The 13,354-nt window shown below is 34.4% G+C and overlaps 1 protein-coding gene across 2 annotated transcripts in view; it reads left to right on the top strand.

The window, feature by feature from the left end:
• KIAA0825 (KIAA0825 ortholog) overlaps positions 1–13,354 on the top strand; it is a 446,146-nt gene that overhangs the window by 104,150 nt on the left and 328,642 nt on the right. For both annotated transcript variants that reach the window (XM_064274127.1, XM_023547725.2), the window contains exon 6: positions 8,008–8,169. In XM_064274127.1, the coding sequence (XP_064130197.1) occupies positions 8,008–8,169 (162 nt within the window). The remainder of the gene's footprint in view (positions 1–8,007; positions 8,170–13,354) is intronic.

The raw sequence follows: 13,354 nt of genomic DNA, 5'->3' as shown, positions 1-13,354 counted from the left end.
GGAGTCCATTAAGTAACAATAAATAACAGTTAAAATAGTATATAGTGAAACAATTCTCCAATATTATGTCTATGGTTCTTTCTCTCAAAAATATTTTCTCTTAAAATTAGTATACAAGTAATTAATATTAAATTATGTTCATGCTGGGGAAAAGGCCAAATAAAATTATTTAAAAGCATTTGTTTTTGTCTCTGACACCAATATATATCATTCTGAAATCATTCATATAGGTGCTATGATGAATAATGGAAAGAAACAATGTTTGCTTTTAAGAAGCTTAATTTCAGGAGACAACTCCCAAACTAACAATTACAATGTGACATAAACCCCCACTGTCGTTGAGTTCATTCCAACTCATAGCGACCCCATGCAGTTTCCAAGGCTGTGAATCTCTAGGGAAGCAGACTGCCACATTTTCCTCCCCAGGAGCCACTGGGGTTTTAAACCTCCAGCCTTTCAGTTAGGTAATGGCTTTAACCACTGCCCAACCAGGGTAATTGCTATAATTAAGATAAGTGTGAGGTAAAATGGAAAGGAACATGGAGAATAGGAGCCTAAGCTGGCCTGGGATCAAAAGGCAAGATTCTCAGAGGAAATGTTAATAATATCTAACATTTATAGAGTACTCACTACCTCCTGGAGACCCTGGGTGGTACAAACAGTTGAGCACTCAGTACTAATGAAATGCCTCAGAGGAAAAGCCTAGTGATCTGCTTCCGAAAGGTCACAGTCATTGAAAACCCTATGCACAGTTCTACTCTGAAACACATGGGGTTACCATGAGTCAGAATCAACTCAGTGGCAACTAACTGGTTTACTACCTCCCAGGTACAGTTCTAACGTTTTAACTCAGTTAAATTTCACATACTATTGAGACACGCAGAGGCTAAGTCACACAGCTATTAGGGAGCGGGGTAAGGATTTGAACTTAGGCCAGCTGGGACCACTCTGCATACTGCCTCTTGTGCTTCAGGTAACAGTACTATAAATAGGAATTTGCAACCTAATAAAACATGGGGGAGTGGGGGAACCAGAGGTGGGAAAGTAGAGAGGGAGGAGACTAATTTCCAGCTTCTAAGAATTGAATGTTAACATTCAGATTCATACACCTTTGTGAGAATCAGCTTGCCCAGTTCCTCTCTCCATTTTCTCGCCACATAAGAGAACTCCTCACACTTACCTAAATTCCCACATATTCAACTTCTGTCAGGGTGCATTTTCATTCAACTTCACGAATAGCCACCTTATTTTTTAATCATTTATTAACTCGTATATTTTCTCAATTTATTTTCAAGTTTTACCCTGTCTGCTTTGGGTGGTACATGGGAAAGCCTCCTCAAAAGAGATTAGAAATACCACACTCAATTTTGAAAACTACAGTGAAAATATTCCCTGTCTTAGTTTGCCCTTAAATGTTTTCCTAATAATATAAATTTGAAAAGGAAGTAAAAGTTACAAAATAATGTTGGAAAAGGGGGAAAAAACAGCTTCACTTTCTTCTTAGTATACAGGACAAAAAACAATGACTGCAAGTTCTCTGTGGTTTTCCAGCTACTTTTTAGGCTTACAGGACAAAGAAGATTCTTTAAACACTCAGCAACATGGTGTTTGCATTCTGTTCTTTCTCCTTTGGGGGCAGGCACTCAAAGAGGCCCAGGGCTCCTTCAGGGCGCTGGTATACCACTTAGTGTGCTCCAAAGCATCCCACCTTTGTCAGCGAATGACCTAGTTATTGGGAAAAGTACTGCTTGTTATTTGTTTCCTATGCAGTCCCTGCTGACTTCGTATTATAATATTGTTAAAAAGTTTTCTTTACTGGAACAAATGTATTCCATTTGGATTATGTCATGAATTTCATCTGGAATAATAGGACTTTCAGTAGCTTTTGTGTGGCACCTCTTTTTACATCACTTGTCTAGTGGCACCGAGAATACCTCCTCACTGAAAATGGATCCATTTACAGTCAATAATAGGGTGGCTAATATTCGTTTTTCTTGGGAAAACTAAACTGTGTTCCTTTTATCCTATTATTCTGATCCACCAGCTTCAGATTATCTGATTTTCTAGCGTCTCATTTTCTCCCGCATCTTAATGCTATTACTGACAAGAATTCTGTTGCTAATGGTTTTGGAAAATAATACGTGTGCTTTCAGCCACTACTCGTATTTTTATAGTTTGCCTGATTTAGCTGGACTTTGATATTTATTCCAAGTGCTGCTTTGTTGTGTATCAAATGTAAAGAGCCCTAATGTACCTCTAGATTTTTTTTTAATGTCTTAATTTTGCTACAAGAGAATGGGATTAATATTTTAACTATTAGTCACTAGATGAAAAAGTCTTAATGTGTATAGTTTATACATATGAATATGTGTGTATATATGTATGTGTGTATGTGTATATATATTTATGAATATGTGTCTATATATTTATGTGTTTGTGTGTATATATATATATATACAGAGTGACTTTATTTATGTTTTTATTTTAGAGCAACAGTTCTATGAATACCTGTGTATATTTTCCATTTTAGAAATAACCTCCAAATCTGTTTTGTCAAACAGAATACCACAAAGGCTATTTATGGAATACTATAAATATTCATTCATTCATTTATAGGTTTTCCTCTATAAATACTTGCTTTGAAGAATGCATTTTAAGATTAGGTATAAAATCTTTCTTTGTTTTGGACCAAACAGAGCTATTTCTAGTACTCATTGGATTTTATTCATTTATTTATTTAACCTGCATTTTGATGGCACTGGGTTTTTACTTTGTGTAAGACATTATGCTGGGTACTAGGGTACTATGATGAATAAGATGGACATAGTCTTTGGCTTCATGGAAATCATTTTACACTTGTGATGAATATTCCTAAAGAACTACAACTATTCTTTTTTTTTCAAGAGTAGTTCTTCTTTTGCTCAAGGAAAACATGTAGGGTATACTCTGACACATTTTCTACAGATGTTCCATACTTCTTCCAGGAAAAAAAAAAATCATAAATTTCTTGGCCATGGAGAAAGTGGATAGTTTTTTTTAAGTCCTGATGTTTTATACAATAATGTCTTTTTGGTTGACATGCTAAGACTAAAATCCAGGTTTCCTAATTTCTGGAGAGTGATTTTCAACCACGAAGGTTTTTAACTACAGTTCCTGGACCCTTCAGGCAGAGGTCTCAGATTTTAGTGTGCAGAAACCTACCTTGTGCACTTGCTTAAAAGGCAGATTTGAGCCTCACCCCACAGAGATGCTGATTTATTAGGCCTGGAGATAACCAAGGACTTGGCAGTTTTAACAACACAAAACTACTAGCCCTTCTTGCCTTAACCAAGCCGTGGCTGGACTTCAGAGGGTTCTTTAACTCTGAGACCGTGACTACAGGGATTTTTCCAAAGAGAGGGTCTACAACCTTCTGCAAAATACCATGATGATATTAGGAGCAACAGATTATAAGTAGAAGAGAATACTAGTAAAATTAGTCACATCATCAGCAACAAGACCCACAGCTAAAGGTTTAACAATGGAAGGAAAAATTGCAGGTGTAAGTATTCAAGTCGTACAGTAATCCAAGTAGTGTCCACCAAACAATTGTTTTCAATAAAAATCCCAGAAATGAATAGATGTGTTGGTCAACTGGTGGTCCTTTGTCAAAAAAAAGTTTGAGAAACATTAAGTTTAAAAAAAAATTTTTTTAATTATAGAAGTAAATAGAAACTTTAATATGCTAGTTTTTATTGTGAATCACTTTAAGGAGGATTTAATACGTAGTATTTCCCAAGCCTATTTGCTTATGGGGCCCTAGTGGCAGAGTGGTTAGGAGCTATGGCTGCTAACCAAAAGGCCAGTGGTTCAAATCTACCAGCTGCTCCTTGGAAACCCTATGGGGCAGTTCTGCTCTGTCCTGTAGGGTTGCTATGAGTCAGAATTGACCCTATGGCAATGGGTTTGTTTGTTTTATTTATTTATTTGATTATAGAACCCCTTTTCAAAAGATTATCAATTTGAGAAATGTCCTTTAACAGAGGGACAAACATTAGTCCCTGAGTGCAGCACAGAAATAAGTAAGTTTGATCATAACTCTGTCATCAAGAAAAATTTAAAGCATGTTCTAAGTACTCTGTATAATAGGAAAGCAGAGAATTATATATGGCATTTTAAATAATTTTTCATTAAAATTGTATAGAGAGGAAAAAGCTCGATTATCTAGTAAATATTTATATGAACTCACTACTTGCCAGTTGATGCTAAATTAAATGAAGTCGTCCTCTAAATGGAAGTTTAATTTTTTTTTCTTTAAAATATTACTGGGCTTTAGGAGGAATTAGTAGTTCTGAGAAACAAAAGATGTCATCCTATATTAGCATCAATATAATTATCATTCTTCAGATACTTTATAACAATGACTGAACAATCATGATTTAAGATCATGTTCTGTTCTATTAGGTAGTAGAGGGAGTTAACCAAAACCAAATCAAACCTACTGCTGTCAAGTTGATTCTGACTCATAGCAACCCTATAGGATAGAGTAGAATTGCCCCATAGAGTTTCCAAGGAGCCCCTGGTGGATTCGAACTGCAGATCTCTTGGTTAGCAGCTTTAGTTCTTAACTACTACGCCACCAGGGTTTCCAATAGAGGCAGTTAGTTCCTAAGATTACTGTTTAATATTGTGGGAAACCAAAAACAGTTGCTTGTGTGTAAACATGCATGTCCAAGACTTATTTTGAGCAAGACAGTTCTCTAGTGCTAAATAATCAGGGCCTGGAAGAATAAAGGCCAGACTGGCTTACAGGGGGAAGGAGAACTCTCTAAGTAATTGTGTCCACTTGGTGGCACAGTGGTTAAAAGCTTTGACTGCCAACCAAAAGCTCAGCAGTTTGAATCCACCAGCTGTTCCTTGGAAACCCTCTGGGATAGTTCTACCCTGTCTTATCAGGTCACTACGAGTCGGAATCTACTCAATGGCAAGTTTTTTTGTTTTTTTTTTTTTTTTTAAATAGAGAAGCAAACATAAATAATCCTAAAAAAAAAGGGAAAGAGATTTACTTATAGTTAACGGTGAAGAGTCTAAAGAATAGAAAAACAGATATATGTTAAAAAAAAAAAAAAACCATTGCCATCAAGTCAATTCCAACTCAGTAACCCTATAGGATAGAGTAGAGCTACTCCATAGGGTTTCCAAGGAGCAGCTGATGGATTTGAACTGCTGACCTTTACAGTTAGCAGCCAAACGCTTAACCACTGTGCCACAAGGGCCTTAAGGTATGCTTACTAAAAAAAAAATGCTTAGACAGATAGAAATCATGAGCTAAGCTATGATGATTGAAATACTAGTCCCGTGAGATATTGTGAGAAAAATAAATCAAATAGGTTTAGGAAATGCTACTTCTATCCTTTGTGTTTAACTTGGTTTTAATTGGCTTTTCACAAAATGAACTAAACACAGAATTATTTTTCCCTGTAAATTAAAAAACTTCACCAATTAATACCCCTTGGGTGAACACTTGGGTGAGCTGATACTGTTAGAAAATAAAGACTACTAATTAATGGCCCTGTACCATAATCATTTCTTCTTTGGGGCAAAGATGATTAGACTTATCATACATATTCTTCTGTCCTCTTTTATTTTATTATTAAATTATAAAGGCTCATTGAATTCGAATGCATTTATTTTTCAATCTTGTTACATTTCTGGAATATACCAAAAACCAAACCCATTGCTGTCAAGTCATTTTGATGCATAGTGACCCTATAGGACAGAGTAAACTGTCCCATAGAGTTTCCAAGGAGCACCTGGTAGGTTTGAACTGCCGACCTTTTGGTTAGCACTACTATACCATCAGTGTTTCCTCTGGAATATAAGGTCCTTCTAAATCCAGATCATGAAGGTAAGATCTCTTTATGTAGAATCTTTGGACCTACATAACTTTTAAACAAGTAACACTCTTAGGTTATAGTATTTTAACTCTTAAAAGAATTGAGCCACGTAAAGATTTCTTAAATATGTTTATTTTCTAGCCAAACTATGGAGTAGAATTAGGAAGGATTCTTAAAGTCTTTGAAAACTTAGTTTATAAATATTTTAGGTCCAAAAGGAATGTACTTTATGGTTTAAAAACTTAACCTACCCCTCATCTACTGAGCAAAACTTAAAAGAAATAAAACAGGCCAAATGGGAATCAAGTAATGACTAAGTGAAACATAATATATTTATTATTTCTTCTTTTCATTTTGGGGGCATGATTTTTCTGACAAAACCTTAGTTATATGTGATGCTTCTATGAATGTGTTCTCTGGCATGCCTATGGTAGAATGTGGTAGACGTGAAAGGAGCTATTTAGTGATAGGTTTTAACGTATATGGGTATAATGTGAATTTAGAGATGACATAGAGTTTTTGTAGGTACTTGTGATTTTTTAAAGCCTTTTTTCCTATTTAAGAAGAGGGTTAAATTCCACAGTTTAAGAGAGACACAGGTCTTTCTTACAGTATCTGGAAAAATACCATGACCCTTTTGATCCTCAGTGACTCTATCATATGGCTACAAGTTTTGATGCCAACATTTTAAAGGTTTCACTGAAGTAAAATGGGTTACACATTTATGGAACCTTCCTTCCAAATCCATGTGATCAAGGTAATCTTTTTTCGTCTGGAACCACCAAACCCACAGAATTTCTAACTTGCTTGCATAGCATTTTGACTCTAAAGGCACTTCAAGCTTATTTTGTAACAGTTTACAAAGTCTCCAATTTATAATTAAGCTTGAAGACACTTCTTTAAATACATGTTTTAAGAAGTAGCATTAACAAAGGAAGAATTCTTCAAATCCTTGAAAATGTGGTCAAAACTGCCATTTGGTAGTGTCAATCTAAAATGAAAACAACAAATAAGTAGTAATTAATCAATTATTCTCCATACCCTTAAGAATATGGTTTTTTAAATCATGTTAAATGGTGGTGTAATTTGACTAGTAGCATAATTGTAAGAAGGAAAATCAACCCTTGCTTATTTAAGTTGTAAGATTCTTACACAAACAATAGATACGAGAATTATTTAGATAGAAGCTATTTTTGAATTCATGATTCATTGACTTACATAGCCTAGATCCAACAGCTAAATTAATTTGCTTTCTTTTAATAATGTAGAAACCTTTCCAAAGTCTTGAAGACATATCTTTTATCTGGTTGTTTTTTCTTTTAACTGTTCGTTTTAATTTCAGACTTAAAGAGTTGCAAGAACATGAAGAATCTTGAAATTTCCTTCGCATTCAGATTTCCCAAATGTTAACATTTTACCACATTTGCTATCCAGGTTTCTCTATCTCTCTATCTATGTAAATGTAGATATATTTCCAAACTATTTGCGAGTTGGTTGCAGACATTTATCCATATATGAGCCAACGTATATTTCCAGAAACAGAGACATTCTCTTACATAACCATAGTACAGTTATCTAAACAAGGAAATAAACTTAGAATGATAGAATTGGATTGTAGACCTTTTCCATATCTCACCAAATTACCCTAATAATGTCCATTGTAGCTGACCATGTATTGATTTCAGTTGTCATGTCTTTTTAGACTCCTTTAGACTAGAACATTTACTCACTTTTGAGTTTCTTGCCATGACACTTTTAAGAGTTATTTTATAGAATGTCCTCAATTTGGGTTTATCTGGTGTTTCCTTGTGATTAGATTCAAGTTATGCTAGACTTAAAAAAAAAATGGAATTGTATAAAATGTGATTTTACAGCAACAAATTACATTCTTGTCTGTAACTCTGAGAATCAATCTATTTAATTGTCATTTTTGCATCAAACAGAATACTTATCTCCACTTCCCAGAAGAAAAGACTCTCAGGAGATTTTATATGGGTTTCTTTAGGAACAAACTTGGTTTAATTATAGAGGATCTCGTTAGTTGTAATGGTTTATGGAATCACATAGATTGTTCTAGTATTTACTGAGAGAACAAGTAAGATGTACAACTGTATCGGTCTTCTCTTTTCAGTTGCTCCTGAGTGCCCACAGAAAGGAAGAAACTTCTCTCTCTCCTTATATGAGCTCATATTCTTATCACAGCTCATAAACTCCCTTTTGAAGCTAGAAAAAAATGTTCAAGAATTGTTTGAAGAAATGTTTTTATCACTCAAGATGCCTAGGAATACTTCAGGTAATATGTTCTTTTTTTAAATTTGTTAAAATCTACAATTTCTCTCAAGTTTTGCTTCCTGCCACTTTGAATCTATATCTTTACTTGGAAAAAAACAAATGATGGAATTGTTAAATAAACTTTAAGCGTAATACATACCATGGATTGTATTTTCATCCTTCATATGTGGCAACCTCTATAATTCAAAGTGACAAAACATCTTAAGTCAATTCTGGATAATTGTCTTTAGCTAAAATCAGACTTTTTTTAAAAAAAAAAAGAAACAAACAGCCTGGCCTTATGAAAAAAAACATTCAGACTGCATATTCTAGAAGCTACTCTCTTGCTTCAGCAAAATATTTCCTCTCAGATCTCTGTTTTCTCATCATCAAAATGATGGTGTAGAAATAGATTGATTTTTGCTTTGTTTTCCTTCAGAATTAAACTCTTCAGATTCCAATAAAGTTATGTATGGTTGAGGATTTAATGAGTTAGTGTGTGTAAAATACATAAAAGAATGTCTAGCATATCATAAACACTCAATAAATGTGAGTTGTTATAATAGTAGTTATAATTATAATCTATTAACAAATGATACAGATTTCTTTAAAGGAGTTTTGTTAGGATTACTAAACTTAAAACAATAAAAAACTAACTAAACTTGTTAAGTTAGTGAAGATTACTAAACTTAAAACAATAAAAAACTAACTAAACTTGTTAGTTTTTTATTGTTTTAAGTTTAGTAATCTTAACAAAACCCCTTTAAAGAAATCTGTGTCATGTGTTAAAATAATTTTCATCTGACATGAAAAGTAAAAATCAAAGGCGCAATGGCTAAGATAGTTCTCTGTTGCCATATCTGTATTCGTAAAGATTTTCATCTTTATTAGAATAAAATGTACAAAGTTTCCTACTGTACATGATGCCATATGTCATTCTAAGGAGAATAATATAGAGAGTAGCTATATCTGTAAAACTAAGTGTCGGAAGCAAGTCATTAACAATCAATCTGAAAATTTCAGCCCCCAAACCTGACATCTTAGTAAGGAATTGCATTTAGTTTAATCTGTTCACTCTTGTAATTGTTTACGTTGTCTGTGTCATTAATCTTAGAAATGTTATAGAGTTGGAGTTTGTTTTATGTTAAGTCCAACTTACTAACTTTCTATGTTCCATGTTAGATTTAAGTAGCATTATTACAGTGTAAGGTATATAATGTAGTACCATTTTTGCAGATTTGGAGATGAGTTGAAGGAAAGTGGAGGTGAATTATAGATGTCTGAAACTGGCAAACAAGCCAGTGGCAAAGTAATATAAGACATGATAAGAATAGAAAAAGACAGAATAAGAAATTAGATTTAATTAGAAGACAATGTGAGTACTAGAGCATCTTCTGGATGGAAATGAATGGATCAAAGAGATTTGAATAGAGAAATATGCCATCCTAATTTTGGATTCATGTGCTGATTGATATTTGTTGCTGGTACTCATTCATCATGACTGACTAAGGTTTGGCATTCCTTATCAACATCTTTAGTGGATCTGAGGTGTGGATCAAGAAACAGAATGAATCCCAAAACACCTAAGGCCCTACCCATTCTGAGCCCATGGAAGTAGCAATCAGGAAATCAAACAACCTATTGCACTGGGCGAAACTGCTGCAAAAGACCTCTTGAAAGTATTAAAAAGCAGAGATATCACTTTGAAGACTAATGTGAGCCTGACCCAAGCCATAGTATTTTCAGTCATCTCATATGCACGTGAAAGCTGGACAATGAGTATGGAAGAACGAAGAATAATTGACTCCTTCGAATTATGGTGTTGGTGAAGCATATTAAATATACCATGGGCTGCCAAAAGAACGAACAAATTTGTCTTAGAAGAAGTACAGCCAGAATGCTCATTAGAATCAAGGATGGTGAGACTTTGTCTCACGTAATTTGGACATGTTATCAGGAGGGACCAGTCTCTGGACAAGGCCGTTATGCTTGGTAAAGTAGAGGGTGAGCAAAAAAGAGGAAGACTTTCAATGAAATGGATTGACGCAGTGGCTGCAACAATGGGCTCAAATATAGCAATGATTGTGAGAATGGCACAAGACTGGGCAGTGTTCCCTTCTGTTCTACATAGGGTCACTATTGAGTCAGAAATGACTCGAAGGCACCTAATTACAACAATCCGTTCTGGAATCATCTTAGATTGGTCTTTGGCCAGGCCGTTGGGAAATTAGATCAATTCTGGGGAATTTGTTCTTCTTAAGAGCAGCATAAATTCAAAACTAGAATTATGTTGGAGAGGCATTGTAAAGATATAAAGCTGAAATGGCCAATAAAAAGCAAAGATTTCACTTACTGATTTCAGGAAACATGAGAAAAAAACTAGTTCAACTCCATTATACTAAGATAAAGCAATGTTGAGACTTGCAAACACATTATATTTGGGACCAATAGTTACCATTCTTGAATAAAATCAACAGAATAAATATATGATTATAACACAAAATACTGCCTTATCCCAAATTTGGCTGTTGTCATCCTGTCAGCAGTATGGCAGATAAAAGCAACTTTGTAATAGCGTACTATATAAACATCTTTGTTGATTATCGCTTTATAGTATGCTTTGATAGTCGCGTACTGTATAAGCATCTTTGTTGATTATCAAGAATAGTATGTGGAAGGAATTTTGAAGGGCAGGTGTAGGAAATCTCTGAGTAGTAGCAGATCTCATTGTGATATGTGTGTTCTTCATTGTAGTAATTAATATTTTTTTGTAACAAAGCCATGATTGATTTAATCTGACATGACTTTATATCAATGGCTCCCTGAGAAGAATGATTCTAAAGAAAATATCAAGAAAAAGTAAATGTCTTATTTAGTGTAGCCAAGTTAATCAATTCTTATCAAAAGCATTGGTTTCTTAAATCAGAAGGAGAAAGATTTCTTGAAAAGGGTGATTAAAGAAACCAAGTGTATCATAAGTTAACTATTGGGTATTACTGGTAGTTATTCTTTTGTTTAGAAATCTTGCATGGGAGAGAGATAGGAAAAGAAGAGATTGAGTCATTTGGTTTCCTGTGTATTTCTTTTGATTGGAGCATATTTTGCTAATAAAGATCTTGGAAAGAGTTGCCTACTATCTCTATGTAACCCAAACAATCTGATGAAAAGTGAATTTTTTTTATTGTCCAGATGTTTTAAAAATATCCAGGTGTTTAACATTGCATAGAGAAAATATCTAGATGATTAACTGAATATTTTACTTTTTATTTTGATGTGTACTACTATATTGTAGACTTAGCCAAACTGGCTGTTCTCTTAGTAATTTGAATATGGGGTAGTAGAATTTGTAGAAACACAAGAAATATTTTCTGAGGAAGAAAAGCCATTTGGTCATTATATTTATTTGCTTTTGTTTGGTCATGATTTAATGGTTTTCTGTTTTTGTCATTTTTGAAAATGATAGGATATTATTTACTTTTATGATGCTTTATTTCTTTTAGGTGATCCTATCTCATGGATTGGCCTCAGGTTTGATTTACGGGGCATTTCTAATGCTCCTTCAGAATAAAGTTGTTCTTTGGGCAGTTCCTCAATTTTTCCAAAGGTGGCATCTGAGATTTATCTAAACCAGGAGGTTTCTTGGCCTTCATTTTCCTTTAGCCCCAGCAATGACAAAGAGCAATGGCTGCTTCAATTGAATGTAAGAAGAACACTTAGGGTTTGTCTCAGAAGAATCAAAGATTTCAGATCTTCTGAAAGATTGTTTGTACTCTTAGGGGGTCCTAAGAGGGGTCAAATGGCTTCTAAGAGTTTCTTAGCTAGATGGTTAAGGGATTGTATTAGGGAGGCGTATGTAGTTAAGGTAAAGAGGCTCCTAGGGTTTGTAAAGCTCATTACACTAGGACTTTAGCTGTTTCTTGGGCAGAGAGGTCGAAGGCTTCCACATTGGAAATTTGCAAGGTGGCCACCTGGGCTTCTCTTCATACCTTTTCATAGTATTATCTCTTGGATGTAGTCTCTTCTACAGATTCAGCTTTTGGTGGGAGGTTGCTCGTGAGCGAGAAAAGAACAGTGAAGAAAAGAAAGACATGTAGTTCCCACTTAGAGCTGCCAACAAGGCAAGTTGCTTTGTAGTGCACACAATGGGAACCTATGAAGACCAATTTGGGTGTGAAAGTGGATGTCACAGGGAAGTACTGCCAACCTCTACTCTCTATGAAAGAAAGCACAGTGTGGAAACTAACCAGAAGTACAAAATGAACCACAGAGAACTCTGTGGGGGAAAGCCATTCAGCAGCTGACGTTCCTGTGACCCTCTGCACTCTTCTAGGCTTCTTAATCCAGGCATGCTCTTAAAGAAATCAGGGTTGATTGTATGCGATAACTATATTTTAGAGCAATGAGCCAAAAATGGGCTACTTTATCTACACAGTGCTTATAAATATATAGCATTTTCAATATAATTTTACATATGTGAAATAATTTTCGAAATGTTCATAGAGCTCTTAAAAGTCTACAATGCTGAATTTTTAAATTCACCATTTTGAATTCCAAACAAACTCGTTAAAGCCATGAGTTATCTTCTTAATCTGGATTCATTGTTATTTATTAGTCCTGCCTAAAAATGGCCCTTTTTACTTGTCTATATAGGGTTAAATTTAAAATATTTAAATTTGGGGGGTATTTTAAAGGGTATCATATTTGCTTGACATTCATTTTCTATCTTAGTATAGAATTGCTCACCAACAAAAGCAGCTTTGGAAAGCTTATCTTTTTGTCTTACTCCTCTTCAAAATAGGCAGATGGTTTGCGTAAACATCTAAGCACGTTACTTTGAATGAATAAACATAATGTACTTGGGTATGAAAGGATAAATATAATTAACATTTTTCATAAGTGTTAAACTATGGCTACACAATGGCGGATACTTATTTTCAGAAACAGATCAGAGTTTATACTTCAAACTGATGTTATTTTTTCCAAAGTGAATGCCTTTTAAATTAGCTAGTTTTATGAGCTATCTGCAGAAAAGTAAACAGATTACAAATTCAAGTGTTTCTCCTCCGTGCCATTAGCAACTTGATCTTTATTATTTTTTTCAAACAGTGGTAAAAAAATGTTTGAACAAGACATAGGAATATATGATGAAAATTAAGCTTTTTTCCACTCCAGTTGCCTAGTTTCCCTTTCCAGAGGCAATCTATTCC

Source organism: Loxodonta africana, chromosome 2 (genome assembly GCF_030014295.1).
Source record: "Loxodonta africana isolate mLoxAfr1 chromosome 2, mLoxAfr1.hap2, whole genome shotgun sequence".
Classification (NCBI taxonomy): Eukaryota; Metazoa; Chordata; class Mammalia; order Proboscidea; family Elephantidae; genus Loxodonta; species Loxodonta africana.
The sequence above is the reverse complement of the archived record's forward strand: the minus strand, read 5'-3'. Positions and strand labels throughout refer to the sequence as shown.